This window comes from Bombina bombina, chromosome 4 (genome assembly GCF_027579735.1).
Source record: "Bombina bombina isolate aBomBom1 chromosome 4, aBomBom1.pri, whole genome shotgun sequence".
Classification (NCBI taxonomy): Eukaryota; Metazoa; Chordata; class Amphibia; order Anura; family Bombinatoridae; genus Bombina; species Bombina bombina.
In genome coordinates this window covers 904,327,943-904,354,515 of record NC_069502.1, presented here as the reverse complement: position 1 = coordinate 904,354,515, position 26,573 = coordinate 904,327,943, and the positions used below count along the sequence as shown (strand labels likewise).

The 26,573-nt window shown below is 40.5% G+C and overlaps 1 protein-coding gene across 2 annotated transcripts in view; it reads left to right on the top strand.

Moving 5' to 3' along the window:
* Positions 1-26,573, top strand: part of STRN (striatin) — a 574,950-nt gene that overhangs the window by 274,745 nt on the left and 273,632 nt on the right. For both annotated transcript variants that reach the window (XM_053711828.1, XM_053711827.1), the window contains exons 4-5: positions 3,913-3,991; positions 4,383-4,550. In XM_053711828.1, coding sequence (XP_053567803.1) covers positions 3,913-3,991; positions 4,383-4,550 — 247 coding nt within the window. The remainder of the gene's footprint in view (positions 1-3,912; positions 3,992-4,382; positions 4,551-26,573) is intronic.

Genomic DNA, 26,573 nt, shown 5'->3' with positions numbered 1-26,573 from the left:
GTGACTATAAGGACTATTCTGCCTTTTGTTCAGCAAGGACATTATATGTCCACAATAGACTTGCAGGATGCATACCTTCATATTCCGATTCATCCAGAACACTATCAGTTTCTGAGATTCTCTTTTCTAGACAAGCATTAACAATTTGTTGCTCTTCCATTTGGCCTAGCAACCGCTCCCAGAATCTTTTCAAAGGTACTGGCTGCCCTACTCTCTGTAATCAGAGAACAGGGTATTGCGGTGTTTCCTTATTTGGACGATATCTTGGTACTAGCTCAGTCTTTACATACTGCAGAATCTCACACAAATCAACTAGTGTTGTTTCTTCGGAAACATGGTTGGAGGATCAATTTACCAAAAAGTTTCTTGATTCCTCAGACAAGGGTCACCTTTTTAGGTTTCCAGATAGATTCAGTGTCCATGACTCTGTCTCTAACAGACAAGAGACGTTTAAAATTGGTCGCAGCATGCCGGCACCTTCAGTCTCAGTCATTCCCTTCAGTGGCTATGTGCATGGAAGTTTTAGGTCTCATGACTGCAGCATCGGACGCGATCCCCTTTGCTCGTTTTCACATGAGACCTCTACAGCTTTGCATGCTGAATCAATGGTGCAGGGATTATACAAAGATATCACAATTAATATCCTTGAATCCCAATGTACGACACTCTCTGACATGGTGGATAGATCACCATTGTTTGGTTCAAGGGGCCTTTTTTGTTCGGCCAACCTGGACTGTGATCTCAACAGATGCAAGTCTTTCAGGTTGGGGAGCTGTTTGGGGAGCTCTGACAGCACAAGTGGTTTGGAAATCTCAAGAGGCGAGATTACCAATAAATATTTTAGAACTCCGTGCAATTCTCAGGGCTCTTCAGTCTTGGCCTCTGCTAAAGAGAGAACCGTTCATTTGTTTTCAGACAGACAATATCACAACCGTGGCTTATGTCAATCATCAGGGTGGGACTCATAGTCCCCAAGCCATGAAACAAGTATCTCGGATACTTGCTTGGGCGGAATCCAGCTCCTGTCTAATCTCTGCGGTGCATATCCCAGGTGTAGACAATTGGGAGGCGGGTTATCTCAGCCGCCAGACTTTACATCTAGGGGAGTGGTCTCTCCATCCAGATGTTTTTTCTCAGATTGTTCAGATATGGGGTCTTCCAGAGATAGATCTCATGGCCTCTCATCTAAACAAGAAACTTCCCAGATACCTGTCCAGGTCCAGGTATGTTCAGGCGGAAGCAGTGGATGCACTGACACTTCCTTGGTGTTATCATCCTGCTTACATCTTCCCGCCTCTAGTTCTCCTTCCAAGAGTGATATCCAAAATAATCATGGAACAGTCTTCTGTGTTGCTGGTGGCTCCAGCATGGCCACACAGGTTTTGATATGCGGATCTGGTGCGAATGTCCAGTTGCCCTCCTTGGCCACTTCCGTTACGGCCGGACCTACTATCTCAAGGTCCGTTTTTCCATCAGGATCTCAAATCATTAAATTTGAAGGTGTGCAAATTGAACGTTTAGTTCTAAGTCATAGAGGTTTCTCTGACTCAGTGATTAATACTATGTTACAAGCTCGTAAATCTGTCTCTAGAAAGATTTATTATAGAGTTTGGAAGACTTACATTTCATGGTGTTCTTCTCATAAATTCTCCTGGCATTCTTTTAGAATTCCTAGAATTTTACAGTTCCTTCAGGATGGTTTGGATAAGGGTTTGTCTGCAAGTTCCTTGAAAGGACAAATCTCCGCTCTTTCTGTCTTATTTCACAGAAAGATTGCTATACTTCCTGATATTCACCGTTTTGTACAGGCTTTAGTTCGTATTAAGCCTGTCATTAAATCAATTTCTCCTCCTTGGAGTCTTAATTTGGTTCTGAAGGCGTTACAGGCTCCTCTGTTTGAGCCTATGCATTCTTTGGACATTAAACTACTTTCCTGGAAAGTGTTGTTCCTTTTGGCTATCTCTTCTGCTAGAAGAGTTTCTGAGCTATCTGCTCTTTCTTGTGAGTCTCCTTTTCTGATTTTTCATCAGGATAAGGCAGTTTTGCGGACTTCTTTTCAATTTTTACCTAAGGTTGTGAATTCTAACAACATTAGTAGAGAAATTGTTGTCCCTTCTTTATGTCCTAATCCTAAGAATCCCTTGGAGAGATCCTTACATTCTTTGGATGTGGTAAGAGCTTTGAAATATGTGGAAGCTACTAAAAATTTCAGGAAGACTTCCAGTCTATTTGTTTTATTTTCTGGTCCTAGGAAAGGTCAGAAAGCTTCTGCTATTTCCTTGGCTTCTTGGTTGAAACTTTTGATTCATCAAGCTTATTTGGAGTCGGGTCAAACTCTGCCTCAGAGAATTACAACTCATTCTTCTAGATCAGTCTCCACTTTGTGGGCTTTTAAGAATGAAGCTTCAGTTGATCAGATTTGCAAAGCAGCAACTTGGTCCTCTTTGCATACATTTACTAAATTCTACCATTTTGATGTATTTGCTTCTTCGGAAGCAGTTTTTGGTAGAAAAGTTCTTCAGGCAGCTGTTTCAGTTTGATTCTTCTGCTTTTGATTTAAGTTTTTTTCTTTCAAATATGAAATAAACTTATTTTTTTGGGTTGTGGACTAATATTTTCAGCAGAATATGGCTGTTTTTATTTTTTATTCCCTCCCTCTCTAGTGACTCTTGAGTGGAAGACTCCACATCTTGGGTATTGATATCCCATATGTCACTAGCTCATGGACTCTTGCCAATTACATGAAAAAAAAACATAATTTATGTAAGAACTTACCTGTTAAATTCATTTCTTTCATATTGGCAAGAGCCATGAGGCCCACCCTTTTTATGGTGGTTATGATTTTTTGTATAAAGCACAATTATTTCCAAATTTCCTTTGTTGATGCTTTCTACTCCTTTCTTTATCACCCCACTGCTTGGCTATTCGTTAAACTGAATTGTCGGTGTGGTGAGGGGTGTATTTATAGGCATTTTGAGGTTTGGGAAACTTTGCCCCTCCTGGTAGGATTGTATATCCCATATGTCACTAGCTCATGGACTCTTGCCAATATGAAAGAAATGAATTTATCATGTAAGTTCTTACATAAATTGTTTTTTTACATCACAGAAACCTAACATTTTAACAGGGGTATGTAGACTTTTTATATCCTGTGTGTGTGTGTGTGTATATATATATATATATATATATATATATATATATATATATATATATATATATATATATATATATATATATATATATATATATATATATATATATATATATATATATATATATATATATATATATATATATATATATATATATATATATATATATATATATATATATATATATATATATATATATATATATATATATAGAGAGAGAGAGAGAAAAAAAGGAAAGAAAACGCGTGGTTTATGTCCATTTAAGCGCTCTTTCACTTATTTTAGCAGTTACCATGTAGCAGTTTTCTGGGTTTATTAAGGGTTGCTTCTTGTCTGTATTATAAGCACTTTTATTTCATTAGGAGTTTTTTTGCTGACATGCTATTGCTGTTTTTAAGTTTTTTAAAGTCTCATTAAAATGTCTTCATAGCGACTACACTTTGTTTTTTAGTTATTTTGCAGATTGTGTTGATTCCTTCCTATTTCCTCAGTAGTAGCATTGCTCAAACTGAAGTAAAGAACTTTTCACCTAAGGATGGCAAATTGTTTTTTTTTTTTATTGTTTTGTTATGGGAATTGGAAATTGTTATAGTTGAATCAGGCAATATAAAATTGTGCAAATTTTAAAACCTTTAAATACAAGGGCATATATGTATATATGTTACAATTATATATATATATATATATATATATATATATATATATATATATATATATATATATATATATATATATTATATTATTTTATTTTTCCCTGCAGATGAAGCAAACGAAACAGAGATACAGCCACCACAGAACAGTCAGTTTATATGGAAACAAAGTCGGCAGTTGCTAAGACAGTAAGTGGCAAACACCTACCTCCAAATGCTTTTTCATTTGAACTAATATACCCATTCCTCCAAGTTAAAACTACACTTGTAATCGTATAATTTTCTTCATTGTGGCGCACACGCTCATTCTTGTACTGTTATATATCACCCAGCTCAATGAATAGAGAATTGTACAATTGACTTTTTCTTCCCACAAGTGACTTTAGAGGCTGGTAGTGCAAACAGCAACACTTGCAGCTGGTACCAGATGATTTATTAGCCTTTTTCTTAGCAAAGGGCAACACTATATGCCATGGTTATAGATTTGTACCAGCTAGGAGTTTTCTTAATTTTTATGTATGCTTTTCATTACATTTAAGCTGTCTAGCAATGTAACAACTACTCTTGCATGTTTGTGCAGGTATCTTCAAGAGGTAGGCTACACAGATACCATATTAGAGGTGAAGTCTAAACGGGTACGTGCGTTGTTAGGCCTTTCTGCTGATTCGTCAGACAGACTCACAGATACGAATCAGGACTCCATGGTAAACGGCACAGAGACTGAGCTTCCCAATCCGCTGAATATCGGGTAAGTCCTACTTAGATTCTGGTTATGTAAAGTTTAGTTGTAGGTCCTGATTTTCTTAAATTTTTAGTATTTGTATCTTCATCAATTGAAACATTTTAAATCTTTTGTTTGTGATTTATAAAAAATTATCTGTCCGAAATGAAGCATTAAAATGTTATATTAATTCCTGTTAAGGCTTTATAAATAAAATATATAAATCTCTCTTGGACAATTATTTATTAAACCACATATGGTGGAGAAGCAACTGAAAAATAAAGGTAGTGTTATTTATTTGTAAAATTGATCATGTATGAGAGGAGGAAATCCTTTTAGGACATGTCACTAAGCAGTAATAGAGCTAAGTGAGCTTCTATCCCAGGGACTAGTATGGCCCAAACCTGCATTATCAATTTCAAAACATTAAAATAAACTGATTTAAAGGAAGTCTACTTTTTTATTGTTTAAAAAGGTAAATAACTCCTTTACTAACCATTCCCCAGCTTTGCACTAATTGTGTAGCAGCCTGTTGAGGCTTAGATACAGGTAATTATAGAGAGAAAAAATATATTACTATAACATTGTTGATTGTGCAAAACTGAGGAATGGGTAATAAACAAATTCAAGTAGACTGTCCCTTTAAGTTAACCATCTTTCATGTCAAATGCTACATTTTAAACTGAGGTGTTTAATGATTTTTAGGCAAATATTAAATGTTAAAACCAATGACATTCATTTTACCTTTACTTTTGAAGCAACATTTTTATGCATTTGTAATTTTATCTTGCACTTTTGTAGAACAATATCCATGTTAATAAGTATGTGTATGTATGTATGTATGTATGTATATATATATATATATATATATATATATATATATATATGTATATATATATATATATATATATTTCCTTCTTAATATGAGGAGAGTCCACGGCTTCATTCATTACTTGGCCAGGAGGAGGCAAAGACACCCAGCCAAAAGCTTTAAATACCTCCCCCACTTCCCTCATCCCCCAGTCATTCTTTGCCTTTCGTCACAGGAGGATGGCAGAGAAGTGTTGGAAGATCGGCGTAGTCTCTTATGGAGGGTAGTACCCTTCGCTATGGGACTGGAGTTTTAAGTAGTCTTGTCAGCCTCTCAGTGAGAGCATTGACGAATGTTAGATGCAGGGAGAGTCTTTCTGCGAAACCATCCAAACTTGTATTAACAGCTCCTAAGCAATCAGTGTTGATGAGTTTTACTGCCATCTTCTAACACTCAAGTTCATGTCAGGTGCAATGCTACAAGACTGTCAAACTTGAGAGGCTGTGTGTCTGTTCCATGGCGGCGATTCCGGTAAGATTGTTTCATTTTATACGCATATGATAACGCAAGAATACAGGGTCACAGTGTGACTCCTTTTATGTGTATGGTATCAAGGGATAATATCTCCGGTAGGGGATTATTGAACAGGGGGGATTTACGCATAATTTGCTTTGTTTTATGCTGCGACATGTGTGCGATGAGGCTCAGGCAGATGTTGGAACATTCAGGTTTTACTTTAGTTTTGTATATATGCGCGGCCTGCTAGGTTTGGCGCGCTTCTTCCCGGAGCAGGGGCGGTCCTGCATGGCACACTACTTGACCGGGTGTCATCTCATTGATTTCCCTCTTTCCTCACCGTGCGGTTTACAAGAGACAAATCGGTTTCTCTCTGGGGCCTGGGTCATAGGAGGTGGTGAGTGTCCCAGCCATTGGGGGTATAAAAGTGCCATTTATCTTTTTCTAGAGTCCATATTAAAAGTGCAAGCTATGGAGGACTCTGATACGTTAGAGGATACTCCCTCTTTACCTAAATCTAATACCTGTTTTTATTTTGAGGAGGCTACGGTATACCCGCCTGCTCAATTATGTTCCACATGCCTTTATAAAGTACTTATACCCAAGATGTTTAGTACTACTGAGCCGTCCACCTTTGAGGAGTCTCTGTCCCGTGAGGTGCGTTCCCTGCAGTCATCTCAGACTACACATGCAGTTTCCCATTGCACTGCTAATCCTCCTTCTGGAGGGGGCCCTCTTACCACCAGACTTTACTGAACAGCTACAAACGGCAGTGTCTGCGGCCTTCAGTGCTTTACCTAGCCCTGCTAAGCGCAAGCGAAAGGTCAAATATTGCTGTCCTTCCCAGGGGTCATCTACCAACTTGTTGGATTTATCTGATACTAGATTATCCGCTGACGAGGACGCCTCTGATATTTCAGAGGATGCTCTTTCTGGGTCGGAATCGGCTGCCTCTAAACCTCCGGCTGCGGAGGAACCAGACTTTAGATTGAGGATCAAGCACTTACGCTTTCTGTTAAAGGAAGTGTTGGCTACATTAAAGGTTCCGGTACCTAAATTTCCAGAGGAACCTTCTATTTCTAAGCTTGATAACGTTTGAGGACATGGTGGTGCCACAGACTTTCCCGGTTCCCGGAAAGATGGCAAATATTAAGAATGAATGGGAGAGACATGGATCTTCTTTTTCCCCTTCTTCCTTTAGGAAATTGTTCCCAGTTCCAGACTCTCAATTAGAGTTGTGGGGTTCTGTCCCTAAGGTGGATGGAGCTATCTCCACGCTTGCTAAGCGCACTACTATCCTGCTTGAGGATAGTTTGACGTTTAAGTAGCCAATGGATAAGAAGCTAGAAACTCTGTTAAGAAAGATGTTTCAGCACACAGGGTATTTTTCAGTCTGCAGTGGTGGTTGCTGCGGTGGCTGGAGCCGCTACTTATTGGTATGATTTTTCTATCGGAAATAATCGAGGTGGAAACTCCCCTCAACGAGATCCAGGAAAAAAATTAAGGCCTTGTGGGTAGCTAATTCGTTTATCTGTGATGCAAATATGCAGATTATTTGCCTGAATGCCAAGACACCAGGTTTTTCTGTTCTAGTCCGTAGGGCACTCTGGCTGAAGTCTTGGTCTGCAGACATGACTTCAAAATCTAGATTACTTTCCCTTCGATTTAAGGGGAAGATTCTTTATGGTCCATGCCTGGACTCAATCATATCCACGGTCACTTGGGGCAAAGGTGCCTTTCTACCGCAGGATAAGAAGAGTAAACCTAAAGGACAGGGTCCTAATTTTCGTCACTTTCATTCGGATAAATCCCAACGCCAGCAGCCCGCCGCAAAGCCTGATCAATCCAAGGGAACTTGGAAACCGTCTCAATCTTGGAATAAATCCAAGCAGAAAAAGAAGCCTGCCGAAACAAAATCGTCATGAAGGGGCGGCCCCCGATCTGTCACTGGATCGTTTTGGGGCAGACTCTCTCTCTTTGTGGAGACTTGGCTGGGGGACGTGCAAGACCCTTGGGTTCTGGAGGTCATCACTCAGGGTTACAGGATAGGTTTCAAATCTCATTCACCCAGGGGCAGATTCCTCTTATCAAACCTGTTTTCAAGACCGGAAAAACAAGATGCTTTTCTAGGGTGCGTGAGGGATCTCTCCTCCCTGGGAGTAATTGTGGTGGTACCTCTAGCAGAGAGAGGTCTGGGGTACTACTCAAACCTTTATGTGGTCCCAAAGAAGGAGGCTACGTTTCGCCCGATTCTGGACCTAAAGTGCTTATACAAGTTCCTGTTGGTTCCATCGTTCAAGATGGTGACGATAAGGTCTATTCTTCCCTTAGTTCAAGAGGGACAGTTCATGACTACAATAGACTTGAAGTATGCTTACCTTCATATGCCAATACACAAGGATCACTTCAAGTTTTTAAGATTCGCTTTTCTGGACCAGCACTTCCAGTTTGTTCTTCCATTTGGTCTAGCTACTGCTCTGAGTCTTCACGAATGTTCTGGGGTCTCTGCTCGCGGTGACCAGATCTAGAGGTATTGCAGTAGCGCCATACTTACGCCGGAGATAGAGCTCAGGGCATCCCGACTCAATGCCAAGCTACCCAGATACGGGTCGAGGTCCAGGGATCCCCAGGCATAGCTGATAGATGCATTGGCAGTGCCTTGGTGGTTCAACCTAGTTTACATTTTTCCACCGTTACCACTTCTTCCTTGTGTTTTGGCCCGCATCAAGCAGGAGCAAGCTTCGGCTATTCTGATTGCTCCATCGTGGCAACGAAGGATGTGGTTTGCGGACCTGGTGGGGATATCCTGATCTCCTCCATGGAGGTTACCTTGTCTCAGAGATCTGCTGGAACAGTGTCCTTTTGTTAATCAGAATCTAGATTCTCTGAGGCTGACTACATAAAGATTGAACGCTTAGTCCTAGCCAAGAGAGGTTTTTTGGAGAGAGTGATTGATACTCTAATTCAAGCTAGAAAGCCGGCCACCCGTCGCATCTGTCATAAGGTGTGAAGAGCATGGATTCCCCTGGCATAAGGTTCAGGTGTTCAGGATTCTTTCCTTTCTACAAGATGGTTTGGAGAAGGGACTTGCAGCTAGTTCCTTAAAGGGACAGATTTCCACTCTGTGTGTTATTGCAAGAGGCTCGCTGAGCTTCCTGATGTACAGTCTTTTGTTCAGGCTCTGTCTAGAATCAGACCTGTGTTTAGACCTACCGCTCCTTCTTGGAGCTTAAATCTGGTTTTTAAAGTTTTGCAGAGGGCTCTGTTTGAGCCTATGCATTCAGTTGACATTAAATTACTGTCTTGGAAGTTTTTTTTTTTTTCTGCTGGCTATTGCTTTGGCACGCAGAGACTCTGAGATGGCGGCCTTGCAATGTGAGCCTCCTTACCTAGTTTTTCATGCTGATAAGGCCTTTCTTCGTACTGGGTTGGGGTTTCTCCCCAAGGTTGTGTCTGATCGCAACATCAATCAGGAGATTGTGGTTCCTTCCTCGTGTCCTAATCCTTCTTTCTTAAAGGAACAATTACTTAATAATTTAGCTGTGGTTCGGGCATTGAAATTCTATCTTCAGGCTACGAAGCATTTTTGACAGACATCGTCCTTGCTTGTTGTCTATTCTGGGAAGCGTAGAGGGCAGAAGGCTTCTTCCACTTCCCCATCTCTTTGGTTAAGGAGCATTATTCGCTTAGCATATGAAACAGCAGGACCTTAGCCTCCTCAGAGCATTAAGGCTCATTCCACTAGAGCTGTGACTTCCTCTTGGGCCTTCAAGAATGAGGTCTCTATGGAGCAGATTTGTAGGGCGGCTACCTCGTCCTCCTCCTTATATACCTTTTCAAAATTTTACAAGTTTGACGTTTTTTCTTCGGCTGAAGCAGCTTTTGGGAGATTTTGCAGGCTGTGGTGCCCTCAGAATAGGGTCTGCCTCTATTTACCCTTCCGTTTTCATTCAGTGTCCTCTAGAGTTTGGGTATATGTTTCCCACAAGTAATGACTGAAGCCGTGGTCTCTCCTCAAAACATAAATTATGCTTACTAGATAATTTCCTTTCCTTCTGTATGAGGAGAGGCCACGGCCCCCGCCCCTTTTATCCGTTGGGCGGACCTACATTTTTGGTTTTCTTCTGGCACCTTTTATACCCTGATATTTCTCCTACTGTTCCTTGTTCTCTCGGCAGAATGACTGGGGGGATAAGGGGAGTGGGGGAGGTATTTAAGCCTTTGGCTGTGGTGTATATGCCTCCTACTGGTGGCCAGGTTCTGAATTCCCACAAGTATTGAATGAAGCCGTGGACTCTCCTCATACAGAAGGAAAGGAAATCTGGTAAGCATAATTTGTTTTTCTGTGGCTGCTTGTAGATGCAAAAACACCTACTTAAAGTTAATGTAAATACCTTTCCTGCTTAAAGGAACATTACAGCCAAAATGGGAATCCACATGGATGCATTTCAGTTTTGAATAGAAGCATTTCTTTCATACAGGTGGTGAGAGTCCACAATACATTATTTATGGGAATTACTCTTTTCTGCCACTAGGAGGGGACAAAGATTCCCAAGAGCTCTGTAAAACCCCTCCCACTTCACACATACCTTAGTCTTTAGTTTGCCTCATCTGGAGGTGGTTGAAAAATGTAGATGTGCATGTGTTCTTCAGAGAAAAAGGGGGTTTCAGTCTATCTTGAGGCCTGATTCCCCTCAGTTTACAGTGCTGGACAGAGGGATGTACATGGGGGTATGGTTTATGATCCGATGGCTTCATCTCTTGGGAAATCCTTCATAGGATTCCTTTATTGATCTACATTATATTCCTATTCCGTAACCTCTGCTAATATGTTTCAGTACTGGTTTGGCTGTCTATTCGTTTGATGGTGAGTGTGTCTGGATAAGTATATTTTATTTTAAAATATAGACACTCATTTAGCTACTTTGTGGGCACTTTTTTAAATTTTAAAAGTGTATCTGCATATATAATTATGTATGGCCCTGGGACAGATCCTTCACTGTTACTTTACTTTTGCGCATTGCTGGTTGTTTTTTGTTTTGTTTTTTGTTTTGTTTTTTTGGCTCGTTTAGTTTTTTGCATGTTGGGGTTGCACATGTCAAGTTTATGCTCTTCGGGTTTTGCGCACGTTCCTTAGTTAGAAGCTGTAAGGTTAGCTTACGTCTTTGGTTTTCCTGCTTATTGGTGTACGCATGTCGGGTTCGCACACAGTTATGCGCATGTTGGGTTTCTGCTGTGCTTTCCTCCATCTAAACTGTCAGTAGTTTGGCGTGTGTTGGGAACTGTTTTCTTTTTCTTTTCCTCAGCTCAGCAGTGCGCGTTGTTAAAAGCTACTTAGATTGGGGTAAATTTTCCTTTCCTCAAGTTTTGTTTTAAGGGGTTTAATAGTGCTTATTGCATTGCTTTGCAGCAGGTTTCTGCCCCTAAATATACCCTAGAAACTGAGTCTCCTGAACACCTTTCTACCATTTATAGGTGTGCTTATTGTTAATAAGCTGGAGTTCCCCTCATTAAGGTTCATCCCCTGTTCCAGAGTCTCTGGTAGGGGGCATATTAAGCCTATTTCTGAAGGCTTGGTTTCAATCTGTCCTAGATCTTTGGTTTCAGAATATTGTTTCTCAGGGATATTGGATTGGATTCAGAACAAGGCCTCCCAGAGGTAGGTGTTCTTTTTGGACAGAAAAAAAGTAAATATTAAAGTGAGTGATCCAGTTCCTTTGAAGGAAAGCAATTTCCTACCAGTTCTGGATTTGAAGACAAAAAACTATCAGGACGTTTCTGCCTTTTTTTTGTTCAGCAAGGTCAGTTTATGTTAACAATATTTATTATTTTATTATCAGGTATTTGTAGAGCGCCAACAGGTTCCGCAGCGCTATGATCATAGGTGGTATATAAAAACTATTACAGGTATCAAATGAGGACAGAGGGTCCTGCCGAGAGTTGCACTGTAATAGTCTGCTCTTATGAAGATGAACTACGAACAGCTGGGTTCATAGGCTTACATGCTATGGGGTTTTAGGGGATAGCAGTGGAGATAGGAAGGTTAGTGTAGGTTGTAAGCATCCCTGATTAGTAGAGTCTTCAGAGAGCACTTGAAGCTTTTAAAACTAGGGGAGATTCTTGTGGAGCGAGGCAGAGAGTTCCATAAGATGGGAGCCAATCTCGAGAAATCTTGAAGACAGGAATGTGAGGAGGTAACAAGAGAGTAGGAGAGTAGGAGATCATGAGCGAAGGGGACGGGAGGGAGAGTATCTGGAGACAAGGTCTGAGATGTAGGGGGGCGCAGTGCAATTGAGGGCTTTGTCTGTCAGAGTGAGAATTTAATCCTGAAGGGATTGGCAGAGAGGTGCGGCAGATGAAGAGCGACGTGCAAGGAAGATGAGCCTGGCAGAGGCATTCATTATGGATTGTAAAGGAGCTAGGTGGCAGCTAGGGAGACCAGAGAGGATAGAGTTGCAGTAGTCGAGACGGGAAAGGATGAGAGAGTGAATTAAAATCTTTGTTGTGTCTTGTGTAAGGAAATTGCTAAAATTAGACATGTTTTTAAGGTGGATGTGGCAGGCTTTAGCCAAGGACTGAATGTGAGGAGTGAAAGAAAGATCTGAGTTAAGTGTGACCCCAAGAGATCAGGCATGTGAGGTTGGGGTAATGATGGAGTTATCAACATTTATAGAGACATGGGGTTTGGAGATTTTGGAAGAAGGGGGGAAAAATAAGGAGCTCAGTTTTGGAGAGATTTAGCTTGAGGTAGTGAGAGGACATCCCAGATGAGATATGAGAGAGACAGTTAGTGACATGGGTTAGCAAGGAAGGAGGTAGTTATGGTGTAGAGAGGTAGATTTAAAGAATGCATACATTCATGTTACAATTCTCTGAGAACATTACAGTCTCTGAGGTTTGCTTTTCTGGTCAAGCACTTTCAGTTGCTATTCCATTTGGTCTAGCTTCTGCTCCAAGAATATTTTTCAAAGTTCAGGGTGTGTTCAGAGCTCAGGGTATTGCAGCATTTCCTTACCTGGACAATATATTGGTTCAAGCTTTGTCTTTTCTTTTTGAAGTATGTCTAACCAACCAACTCTTGTTATTTCTTCAAAAGCTTCAGATGCAATTGCATTTGCTCAATTTCACGAGGCCTCTTCAGCTTTGTATGTTGCATCAATTGTGCAGGGATTATACTCTGCCATCTCAAAAGATATTTTTGAATCCCTGTACAACTTAATCTCTAACTTGGTGGTTGGATCATCGGTCTATTCAGTGTGCTTCTTTTGCTTGTCCTACTTGGACTGTGATCACATCAGATGCAAGGCTTTCGGGTTTGGGAGCTTTGTATGGGTATTTGACAGCATAGGGGGTTTGGGATCCTCAGGAGGTAAGGTTGGCGATCTATGTTTTGAAACTCTGTGCAATATTCAGGGCCCTTCAAGCCTGGCCTCTAACTGAAAACAGAGATAAAACTCCCTTACTTTCATGTAATTGGCAAGAGTCCATGAGCTAGTGATGTATGGGCTATACAATCCTACCAGGAGGGGCAAAGTTTCCCAAACGTCAAAATGCCTATATATATATATATATATATATATATATATATATATATATATATATATATATATATACACACCCCTCACCACACCCACAATTCAGTTTTACAAACTTTTGCCTCCCTATAGAGTTGGTGAAGTAAGTTTCTGCTTGATTTTCTTCGTTGATATGCGCTTCTCAGCATTTTGAAGCCCGATTCCTCTCAGAGTACAGTGTTTGTCAGAGGGATGTGAAGAGAGTATCACCTATTGATTCTATGATTTTCCTCACGGGAAATCTTTTCAAAGGTTCTTTGCTATCGGTTGTAGAGATTCATCTCCTACCTCCCTTTTCAGATTGACGATATACTCTCATAGTCCATTACCTCTACTGATACTGTTTCAGTACTGGTTTGGCTATCTGCTATATGTGGATGGGTGTCTTTCGGTAAGTATGTTTTTATTACTTAAAGGGACACTAAACCTATCATAAAAGTTACCTCCATTAGCCAGATCAATATAAATATGTACTTTTTGTAAATATCATTGCGTTTCATATGTTTACCCTTTCTGAGTAATCATCAACCGAAATTTAATAGAATTCCTAACCCACCGCCAGCAATAACTTCTAATCATCCAATCGAGACTGATAACCCAAGTTATCAACATGGCGGATTATCGCTGCTATGTGCATGCGTGATTTTATCAAACGTCACTGGAAGAAAACATGCAAGCCGCTTATGGCTCAATGTGGAGTGAGTGAAAGGATATGCGCATTCGCAGGTAGACAAATCGATTTGCACATGCGAACAGTGACATTTCAAGTTAATGAGATGCAAAGTGAAAGGATATGCGCATGCGCGGGTAGACAAATCGATTTGCGCATGCGAACAGTGACAACATCTCAAGTTAATGAGCTGCAATTATTGAAATTACTACTGTTACGTTTGTTGTAGCGTGCGCCTCCCATATTTGAGGGTTGGCTGATATGACGCAATAGACGATTATTAAAATGAATATTTTTCATGTTTAGAAACTTTGTTTCAGACTACAAATAGGTATGTGAGGATATGTAAACATGTTACATATGATATTGATAAGTTGGTGGGGAAAAAACAAAAGTTTTGGAATCCTTTAAGACACTCTCAGCTATGGTTTGGCACTTTGTTTTAATATAAAGTTTTAAATATATTTATTGTACTTATATTTGCCATGAGTCAGGTTTATGTATATTTCCTTTTTGCAGACTATCAGTTTCAAATTTGGGAAACATATTTAGGAAGTTATTTTTTCTTACCTGGGGGTATAGTCTTTTCTTCAAATGGACTGCTTTTTCATTAATTTTCGCGGGCAAAATTAGGCTCGCAAGGTCAAAAAATGCTGATATTTATTGCGTCATTTTTGGCGCGAGAATTTTTTGGTGCGAAGGTATGTTAGGTGACGCAAATTTGTCATTTTCGGCGTCTTATTTGACGCCAGGGGATTCCTTGCGCAAGGTTGCGTCTGCCATGATGCGAGTTGCGTCATTTCCGAATGTTAGCGCCAAAAAATTTAATTTTGCGCTGTGCGTCATTCTTGGAGCCAAAAAATTTAATTATTTAAACCTCACTTCCTATATGTCTCTTGCCTTTTTTTTTTTATGCTTAGAGGGCTATGCTGTTTGCTTTTTTTTTCCCCATTCCTGAAACTGCCATAAAAGGAAATTGATAATTTTGCTTTATATGTTGTGTTTTTCTCTTGCATTTGCAAGATGTCTCAATCTGATCCTGTCTCAGAAACCACTGTTGGATTCCTGCTGCCTGATAACAGTTTTACCAAAGCTAAGTGTATCTGTTGTAAGTTAGTGGAGATGATATCTCCAGCTGTAGTATGTAACAGTTGTCATGATAAGCTTTTACATGCAGAGAATGTATCCATCCGTACTAGTACAATGCCTGTTGTTCCTTCAACATCTAATGTACATAATATTCCTGTGAATATAAAAGATTTTATTGCTGATGCGATTCAGAAGGCTTTGTCTGCTATTCCGCCTTCTAATAAACGTAAAAGGATCTTTTAAAACTTCTCATAAGGTTGTTGAAATTTCAATTGACCGACAACAGACTGAATTATCCTCCTCTGATGAGGATCTTTCTGGTTCAGAATATCCTTCCTCAGATATTGACACTGACAAATCTACTTATCTCTTTAAGATGGAGTATATTCGTTCCTTGTTAAAGAGGTGTTGATTACTTTTGGATATTGAGGAAACTAGTCCTCTTGATACTAAAACTAGTAAACGGTTAAATTCTGTTTATAAACCTCCTGTGGTTACTCCAGAGGTTTTTCCAATTCCTGATGCTATTTCTGATATGATTCCAAAGGAATGGAATAGGCCTGGTACTTCTTTTATTCCTTCTTCTAGGTTTAAAAAGTTGTATCCTTTGCCAGCAGCTATATTGGAGTTTTGGGAAAAAATCCCCAAAGTTGATGGGGCTACTTTACTCTTGCCAAACATACTACTATTCCTATGGAAGATAATACTTCTTTTAAGGACCCTTTAGATAGGAAATTTGAATCTTATCTAAGGAAAGCTTATTTATTTTCTGGCTACATTCTTAGGCCTGCTATATCCATGGCTGATGTTGCAGCTGCATCAACCTTTTGGTTAGAAAGCTTAGCGCAACAGGAAACGGATTCTGATTTGTCTAGCATTGTTCGCTTGCTTTAACATGCTAATCATTTTATCTGTGATGCTATTTTTGATATCGTCAATATTGATGTTAAAGCTATGTCTTTAGCTATTTTAGCTAGAAGAGCTTTGTGGCTCAAATATTGGAATGCTGACATGGTATCTAAGTCTAGATTACTATCTCTTTCCAAGGTAACAGTTTATTTGGTTCTCAGTTGGATTCAATTATTTCAACTGTCACTAGGGGGAAGGTAGTTTTTTTTTTGTACCTCAGGATAAAAGATCCAAGGGTAAATCTAAAGCTTCTAATCGTGTTCGTTCTTTTCAACAGAATAAGGAACAGAAAGCCAATCCTTTCCCCAAAGAATCCGGTTCCAATTGGAAACCTTCTTCAAGTTGGAATAAATCCAAGCCTTTTAAGAAACCAAAGCCAGCCCCTAAATCCACATGAAGGTGCGGCCCTCATTCCAGCTCAGCTGGTCGGGGGCAGATTAAAATGTTTCCAAAATATTTGGGCAGTTTCTTTCCAAAATCAATGGATTCAGAGTATTGTCTCTCAAGGGTATCAAATAGGTTTCAGAGAATCTTTAAAATTCCTCTAAGAGGTATGGTAGGGACCTAGTGGGGGAGGTAAGGAATATTAGGACATCATCTGCGTAAAGGGTAATTTAGTAATTTATTAGGGCCTAGCTGAATTCCGGTAATTTCTGAATTGTGTCTAATGTGGGATGCTAATACCACCATAGAGATAGCGAAAAGTAGCGGTGATAGTGGACAACCTTGCCTCGTGCCATTTCTAATTGCAAATCTGTCAGACAACATGCCGTTGGTTTTGACCCTTGCAGAGGGTTGAGTGTATAAGCTAAATATCCTTTGTATTATTGTATTTCCTATGCCAAATGCTGACAAACAAAGTTTTACAAAATTCCAATCCAACCGGTCAAAGGCTTTTTCCGCATCTGTTGAGATTTAGATTTTTTTAAGCACATACTTTTCCCCCCCTGTTCCGTTAATGGCTCTTATTTGTATTTCTTGCCTCACTTGCTTGGCTATACGTTAAACTAAGGTATGTGGGAGGGGTTTTATAGAGCTTTTTGGGTATGGTATTCTTTGTCTTCTAGTAGTAGAGAAGAGTAATCCCAATAAGTAATGAATTGTGGACTCTCACCACCATGAAATTAATTAATTTATCAGGTAAGCATAAATTTGTTTTTTTTTTAATATACATGTAATGGCAAAATGCTTCTAATAAAAGCTATGTATTTAAGAATGTCCTGTGGACCAGCATTTTTAACACAGCACTTGCTCAGAGAGCTGAAGGTGCTTGTACCATCTGATAATGGCTCAATTTGTTAATTGGTGACATGATACAAGCCCCACTGGTGCTCTGAGCAAATGCAGTATATAAAAAGCTGGTACACTGAGAATGTCTAGTTATGCTTCACATGCACATGCAATGAGAAATGTTAACACTAAAACAGCAATAACATTTACTAGAATCATTTTTGCCAATACATGTATATTGTAAATATGTTTCTATTCAAATATGTAATTAAAGGGACAGTTTACTAAAAAATTTTCTCCCCTTTAATTTGTTCCCAGTGATCCACTTTACCTGCTGGAGTGTATTTAATTGTTTACAAGTAGATCCTTTACCCTTATATTGGCATTTGAAATTGTTAATTTAGCATGTGGTATCCCCACCTATTCTGAAAGTTTGTGGCCGCGCGTACCAGCTATAGATAAGCTTTGTAAACACAGCCAGCAGAAGAAATTACACTCCCAGTCGGATATAGCAGAGATAAGGTAATACAATGTTGATTTTCCATTGTTCTCTCAAATTATTGGTGATTGTTTTAAGGACGGATATAAGATAAAGAAGCAGGTATATGTGCACAATGTGATACAGTAATGAGATCTGATTATACCTACAAGCTCAACCTATTTTATTAGGCTGTGGCTTCAAAACACAAAATCAGAGCTTTAATATACAGAAATAAACCTTAAAAAGCTAATTTTCATACATTTTTTACTCTGCAGTTGGTAAAAAAAGCAATTGTAAAGACATTAAGGGAAAAACTATTTTACAGTATACTGTCCCTTTAAACTATGTATATTTTAATTTTGACCGGAATGTCCAGGTCAGCTTCTTCCTACTGAAGGAATTGCTCCAGAATTATATTATACGAGATTTGTTTTTCAGCTCTTGTAGCATTTGATTGACATATCCTACAGACCTAGGCAAAGATTTTCTTCCCTCTTTTGAATTGATATAGTTTCAGGAAAAAAAACAGGAATTTAAGAGAGAGCTTTATCAAAACGGCTAAAGACCTATAAACTAGAAAACCCCTCATGATGACCTTTAGATACAGTAAACACTTTGAGATTGACATATTTAAAAGGACATACTATCCATTTGCTTAATAACTTGTAAGTGATGCTGCATAACTTTCTTTCATGTAATTAGCAAGAGTCCATGAGCTAGTGACGTATGGGATATACATTCCTACCAGGAGGGGCAAAGTTTCCCAAACCTCAAAATGCCTATAAATACACCCCTCACCACACCCACAAATCAGTTTTACAAACTTTGCCTCCTGTGGAGGTGGTGAAGTAAGTTTGTGCTAGATTCTACGTTGATATGCGCTCCGCAGCAGGTTGGAGCCCGGTTTTCCTCTCAGCATGCAGTGAATGTCAGAGGGATGTGAAGAGAGTATTGCCTATTTGAATTCAATGATCTCCTTCTACGGGGTCTATTTCATAGGTTCTCTGTTATCGGTCGTAGAGATTCATCTCTTACCTCCCTTTTCAGATCGACGATATACTCTTATATATATACCATTACCTCTACTGATTCTCGTTTCAGTACTGGTTTGGCTTTCTACTACATGTAGATGAGTGTCCTGGGGTAAGTAAGTCTTATTTTTGTGACACTCTAAGCTATGGTTGGGCACTTTTATATAAAGTTCTAAATATTTGTGTTTAAACATTTATTTGCCTTGATTCAGGATGTTCAATATTCCTTATTTCAGACAGTCAGTTTCATTATTTGGGATAATGCATTTGAATAATCAATTTTTCTTCTGTTATGTGTGATCAGTCCACGGGTCATCATTACTTCTGGGATATAACTCCTCCCCAACAGGAAATGCAAGAGGATTCACCCAGCAGAGCTGCATATAGCTCCTCCCCTCTACGTCAGTCCCAGTCATTCTCTTGCACCCAACGACTAGATAGGATGTGTGAGAGGACTATGGTGATTATACTTAGTTTTTATGACTTCAATCAAAAGTTTGTTATTTTAAAATAGCACCGGAGCGTGTTATTACTTCTCTGGCAGAGTTTGAGGAAGAATCTGTCAGAGTTTTTTACTATGATTTTAACCGGAGTAGTTAAGATCATATTGCTGTTCTCGGCCATCTGAGGGAGGTAAAGGCTTCAGATCAGGGGACAGCGGGCAGATGAATCTGCATTGAGGTATGTAGCAGTTTTTATTTTCTGAATGGAATTGATGAAAAAATCCTGCCATACCGTTAAAATGACATGTATGTATACACTTCAGTATTCTGGGGATGGTATTTCACCGGAACTACTCTGTTAAAGGTCACTAATCCTTTTTAATAACTATTTATCATGTTAAACGTTTTTGCTGGAATGTAGAATCGTTTACATTGCTGAGGTACTGTGTGAATAAATATTTGGGCATTATTTTCCACTTGGCAGTTTTTTTGCTTTAATTGTGACAGTTTCGTTTCTCTTCACTGCTGTGTGGGAGAGGGAGGGGCCGTTTTTGGCGCTCTTTGCTACGCATCAAAAAATACCAGTCAGTTACTTTTATATTTCCTGCATGATCCGGTTCATCTCTGATAGATCTCAGGGGTCCTCAAACTTCTTTGAAGGGAGGTAAATTCTCTCAGCAGAGCTGTGAGAATTCTTATAGTGACTGTGAATAAAAACGTTGCTTTGTTATTTTACTAATGGGAACAAACCTTTGCTAAAAGTTTTGTTGTTTTAAAGTTTGATGCTATAACTGTTTTTCAGTTCATTATTTCAACTGTCATTTAATCGTTAGTACCTCTTTGAGGCACAGTACGTTTTTTGCTAAAAAAGATTATAACCAAGTTGTAAGTTTTTTGCTAGTGTGTTAAACATGTCTGACTCAGAGGAAGATATCTGTGTCATTTGTTCCAATGCCAAGGTGGAGCCCAATAGAAATTTATGTACTAACTGTATTGATGCTACTTTAAATAAAAGTCAATCTGTACAATGTGAACAAATTTCACCAAACAGCGAGGGGAGAGTTATGCCGACTAACTCGCCTCACGCGGCAGTACCTGCATCTCCCGCCCGGGAGGTGCGTGATATTTTGGCGCCTAGTACATCTGGACGGCCATTACAGATAACATTACAAGATATGGCTACTGTTATGACTGAAGTTTTGTCTAAATTACCAGAACTAAGAGGCAAGCGTGATCACTCTGGGGTGAGAACAGAGTGCGCTGACAATGCTAGGGCCATGTCTGATACTGCGTCACAGCTCGCAGAGCATGAGGACGGAGAGCTTCATTCTGTGGGTGACGGTTCTGATCCAAACAGATTGGACTCAGATATTTCAAATTTTAAATTTAAATTGGAGAACCTCCGTGTATTACTAGGGGAGGTCTTAGCAGCTCTCAACGATTGTAACACCGTTGCAATACCAGAGAAACTGTGTAGGTTGGATAAATACTTTGCGGTACCGGCGAGTACTGACGTTTTTCCTATACCTAAGAGACTAACTGAAATTGTTACTAAGGAGTGGGATAGACCCGGTGTGCCGTTCTCACCCCCTCCAATATTTAGAAAGATGTTTCCAATAGACGCCACCACTCGGGACTTATGGCAAACGGTCCCCAAGGTGGAGGGAGCAGTTTCTACTTTAGCTAAGCGTACCACTATCCCGGTGGAGGATAGCTGTGCTTTCTCAGATCCAATGGATAAAAAATTAGAGGGTTACCTTAAGAAAATGTTTGTTCAACAAGGTTTTATATTACAACCCCTTGCATGTATCGCGCCGATTACGGCTGCGGCAGCATTTTGGATTGAGTCGCTTGAAGAGAACCTTAGTTCATCTACGCTAGACGACATTACGGACAGGCTTAGAGTCCTTAAACTAGCTAATTCCTTCATTTCGGAGGCCGTAGTACATTTAACCAAACTTACGGCTAAGAACTCAGGATTCGCCATACAGGCACGTAGGGCGCTGTGGCTAAAATCCTGGTCAGCTGATGTTACTTCTAAGTCCAAATTACTTAATATACCTTTCAAGGGGCAGTCTTTATTTGGGCCCGGTTTGAAAGAGATTATCGCTGACATTACAGGAGGTAAGGGCCACGCCCTACCTCAAGACAAAGCCAAAGCTAAGGCTAGACAGTCTAATTTTCGTCCCTTTCGGAACTTCAAAACAGGAGCAGCATCAACCTCCACTGCACCAAAACAGGAAGGAGCTGTTGCTCGTTACAGGCAAGGCTGGAAGCCTAACCAGTCCTGGAACAAGAGCAAGCAGGCCAGGAAACCTGCTGCGGCCCCAAAGACAGCATGAACCGAGAGCCCCCGATCCGGGACCGGATCTAGTGGGGGGCAGACTCTCTCTCTTCGCCCAGGCCTGGGCAAGAGATGTTCAGGATCCCTGGGCACTAGAGATCATATCTCAGGGATACCTTCTAGACTTCAAATTATCTCCCCCAAGAGGGAGATTTCATCTGTCAAGGTTGTCAACAAACCAGATAAAGAAAGAAGCGTTTCTACGCTGCGTACAAGATCTGTTAATAATGGGAGTGATCCATCCGGTTCCGCGGTCGGAACAAGGACAAGGGTTCTACTCAAACCTGTTTGTGGTTCCCAAAAAAGAGGGAACTTTCAGGCCAATCTTAGATTTAAAGATTCTAAACAAATTCCTAAGAGTTCCATCGTTCAAAATGGAAACTATTCGGACAATCTTACCCATGATCCAAGAGGGTCAGTACATGACCACAGTGGATTTAAAGGATGCTTACCTTCACATACCGATCCACAAAGATCATCACCGGTATCTAAGGTTTGCCTTCTTAGACAGGCACTACCAGTTTGTAGCTCTTCCATTCGGATTGGCTACGGCTCCAAGAATCTTCACAAAGGTTCTGGGTGCCCTTCTGGCGGTACTAAGACCGCGAGGGATTTCGGTAGCTCCATACCTAGACGACATTCTAATACAAGCTTCAAGCTTTCAAACTGCCAAGTCTCATACAGAGTTAGTTCTGGCATTTCTAAGGTCGCATGGATGGAAAGTGAACGAAAAGAAGAGTTCTCTTTTTCCTCTCACAAGAGTTCCATTCTTGGGGACTCTTATAGATTCTGTAGAAATGAAGATTTACCTGACAGAGGACAGGTTAACAAAGCTTCAAAATGCATGCCGTGTCCTTCATTCCATTCAACACCCGTCAGTAGCTCAATGCATGGAGGTGATCGGCTTAATGGTAGCGGCAATGGACATAGTACCTTTTGCACGCCTACACCTCAGACCTCTGCAATTATGCATGCTAAGTCAGTGGAATGGGGATTACTCAGATTTGTCCCCTACTCTGAATCTGAATCAAGAGACCAGAAATTCTCTTCTATGGTGGCTTCATCGGCCACACCTGTCCAGGGGGATGCCATTCAGCAGGCCAGACTGGACAATTGTAACAACAGACGCCAGCCTACTAGGTTGGGGCGCTGTCTGGAATTCTCTGAAGGCTCAGGGACTATGGAATCAGGAGGAGAGTCTCCTTCCAATAAACATTCTGGAATTGAGGGCAGTTCTCAATGCCCTTCTAGCTTGGCCCCAATTAACAACTCGGGGGTTCATCAGGTTTCAGTCGGACAACATCACGACTGTAGCTTACATCAACCATCAGGGAGGGACAAGAAGCTCCCTAGCAATGGTGGAAGTATCAAAGATAATTCGCTGGGCAGAGTCTCACTCTTGCCACCTGTCAGCAATCCACATCCCGGGAGTGGAGAACTGGGAGGCGGATTTCTTGAGTCGCCAGACTTTTCATCCGGGGGAGTGGGAACTTCATCCGGAGGTCTTTGCCCAAATACTTCGACGTTGGGGCAAACCAGAGATAGATCTCATGGCGTCTCGCCAGAACGCCAAACTTCCTCGCTACGGGTCCAGATCCAGGGATCCGGGAGCGGTTCTGATAGATGCTTTGACAGCACCTTGGAACTTCGGGATGGCTTATGTGTTTCCACCCTTTCCGCTGCTTCCTCGATTGATTGCCAAAATCAAGCAGGAGAGAGCATCAGTGATTCTAATAGCGCCTGCATGGCCACGCAGGACTTGGTATGCAGATCTAGTGGACATGTCATCCTGTCCGCCTTGGTCTCTACCTCTAAGACAGGACCTTCTGATACAGGGTCCATTCAAACATCAAAATCTAACTTCTCTGAAGCTGACTGCTTGGAAATTGAACGTTTGATTTTATCAAAACGTGGTTTTTCTGAGTCGGTTATTGATACCCTGATACAGGCTAGGAAGCCTGTTACCAGAAAGATTTACCATAAAATATGGCGTAAATACCTATACTGGTGCGAATCCAAACATTACTCCTGGAGTAAGGTTAGGATCTATAGGATATTGTCTTTTCTACAAGAAGGGTTAGAAAAGGGTTTATCAGCTAGTTCATTAAAGGGACAGATTTCAGCTCTGTCCATCTTGTTACACAGGCGTCTGTCAGAAAATCCAGACGTCCAGGCTTTTTGTCAGGCTTTGGCTAGGATCAAGCCTGTGTTTAAAGCTGTTGCTCCGCCATGGAGTTTAAACTTAGTTCTTAACGTTTTACAGGGTGTTCCATTTGAACCCCTTCATTCCATTGATATAAAATTGTTATCTTGGAAAGTTCTGTTTTTAATGGCTATTTCCTCGGCTCGAAGAGTCTCTGAGTTATCAGCCTTACATTGTGATTCTCCTTATCTGATTTTTCACTCAGACAAGGTAGTTCTGCGTACTAAACCTGGGTTCTTACCTAAGGTGGTCTCTAACAGGAATATCAATCAAGAGATTGTTGTTCCATCCTTGTGTCCAAATCCTTCTTCAAAGAAGGAACGTCTTCTACACAATCTGGATGTAGTTCGTGCCCTCAAGTTCTACTTGCAGGCAACTAAAGATTTTCGCCAAACTTCTTCCCTGTTTGTCGTTTATTCTGGACAGAGGAGAGGTCAAAAAGCTTCTGCTACCTCTCTCTCTTTTTGGCTTCGTAGCATAATACGTTTAGCCTATGAGACTGCTGGTCAGCAGCCTCCTGAAAGAATTACAGCTCACTCCACTAGAGCTGTGGCTTCCACTTGGGCCTTTAAGAATGAGGCCTCTGTTGAACAGATTTGCAAGGCTGCAACTTGGTCTTCGCTTCATACTTTTTCCAAATTTTACAAATTTGACACTTTTGCTTCTTCGGAGGCTATTTTTGGGAGAAAGGTTCTTCAGGCAGTGGTTCCTTCTATATAATGAGCCTGCCTATCCCTCCCGTCATCCGTGTACTTTTGCTTTGGTATTGGTATCCCAGAAGTAATGATGACCCGTGGACTGATCACACATAACAGAAGAAAACATAATTTATGCTTACCTGATAAATTCCTTTCTTCTGTTGTGTGATCAGTCCACGGCCCGCCCTGTTTTAAGGCAGGTAAATATCTTTTAAATTATACTCCAGTCACCACTTCACCCTTGGTTACTCCTTTATCGTTGATTCTTGGTCGAATGACTGGGACTGACGTAGAGGGGAGGAGCTATATGCAGCTCTGCTGGGTGAATCCTCTTGCATTTCCTGTTGGGGAGGAGTTATATCCCAGAAGTAATGATGACCCGTGGACTGATCACACAACAGAAGAAAGGAATTTATCAGGTAAGCATAAATTATGTTTTTTCTTACCTTAAAATTTGACTTTTTTCCCTGTGGGCTGTTAGGCTCGCGGGGGCTGAAAATGCTTCATTTTATTGCGTCATTCTTGGCGCAGACTTTTTTGGTGCCAAAAATTCTTGTTATTTCCGGCGTCGTTCTTGTCACCGGAAGTTGCGTCATTTTTGACGTTTTTGCGCCAAAAGTGTTGGCGTTACCGGATGTGGGGTCATTTTTTGGCGCTAAAAGCATTTAGGCGCCAAATAATGTGGGCGTCTCTTTTGGCGCTAAAAAATATGGGCGTCATTATTGTTTCCACATTATTTAAGTCTCATTGTTTATTTGCTTCTGGTTGCTAGAAGCTTGTTCACTGGCATTTTTTCCCATTCCTGAAACTGTCATTTAAGGAATTTGATCAATTTTGCTTTATATGTTGTTTTTTCTATTACATATTGCAAGATGTCTCAGATTGACCCTGAATCAGAAGATACTTCTGGAAAATCGCTGCCTGATGTTGGATCTACCAAAGTTAAGTGTATTTGCTGTAAACTTGTGGTATCTGTTCCTCCAGCTGTTTGTAATGAATGTCATGACAAACTTGTTAATGCAGATAATATTTCCTTTAGTAATGTTACATTACCTGTTGCTGTTCCATCAACATCTAATACTCAGAGTGTTCCTGTTAACATAAGAGATTTTGTTTCTAAATCCATTAAGAAGGCTATGTCTGTTATTCCTCCTTCTAGTAAACGTAAAAGGTCTTTTAAAACTTCTCATTTTTCAGATGAATTTTTAAATGAACATCATCATTCTGATTCTGATAATGTTTCCTCTGGTTCAGAGGATTCAGTTTCAGAGGTTGATGCTGATAAATCTTCATTTCTCCAACATAGGTGTGTCCGGTCCACGGCGTCATCCTTACTTGTGGGATATTCTCTTCCCCAACAGGAAATGGCAAAGAGCCCAGCAAAGCTGGTCACATGATCCCTCCTAGGCTCCGCCTACCCCAGTCATTCTCTTTGCCGTTGTACAGGCAACATCTCCACGGAGATGGCTTAGAGTTTTTTAGTGTTTAACTGTAGTTTTTATTATTCAATCAAGAGTTTGTTATTTTAAAATAGTGCTGGTATGTACTATTTACTCAGAAACAGAAAAGAGATGAAGATTTCTGTTTGTATGAGGAAAATGATTTTAGCACCGTAACTAAAATCCATGGCTGTTCCACACAGGACTGTTGAGAGCAATTAACTTCAGTTGGGGGAACAGTGTGCAGTCTCTTACTGCTTGAGGTATGACACATTCTAACAAGACGATGTAATGCTGGAAGCTGTCATTTTCCCTATGGGATCCGGTAAGCCATGTTTATTAAGATAGTAAATAAGGGCTTCACAAGGGCTTATTAAGACTGTAGACTTTTTCTGGGCTAAATCGATTCATTATTAACACATATTTAGCCTTGAGGAATCATTTATTCTGGGTATTTTGATATGATTATATCGGCAGGCACTGTTTTTGACACCTTATTCTTTAGGGGCTTTCCCTAATCATAGTCAGAGCCTCATTTTCGCGCCGGTATGGCGCACTTGTTTTTGAGGACAGCATGGCATGCAGCTGCATGTGTGTGGAGCTCTGATACAT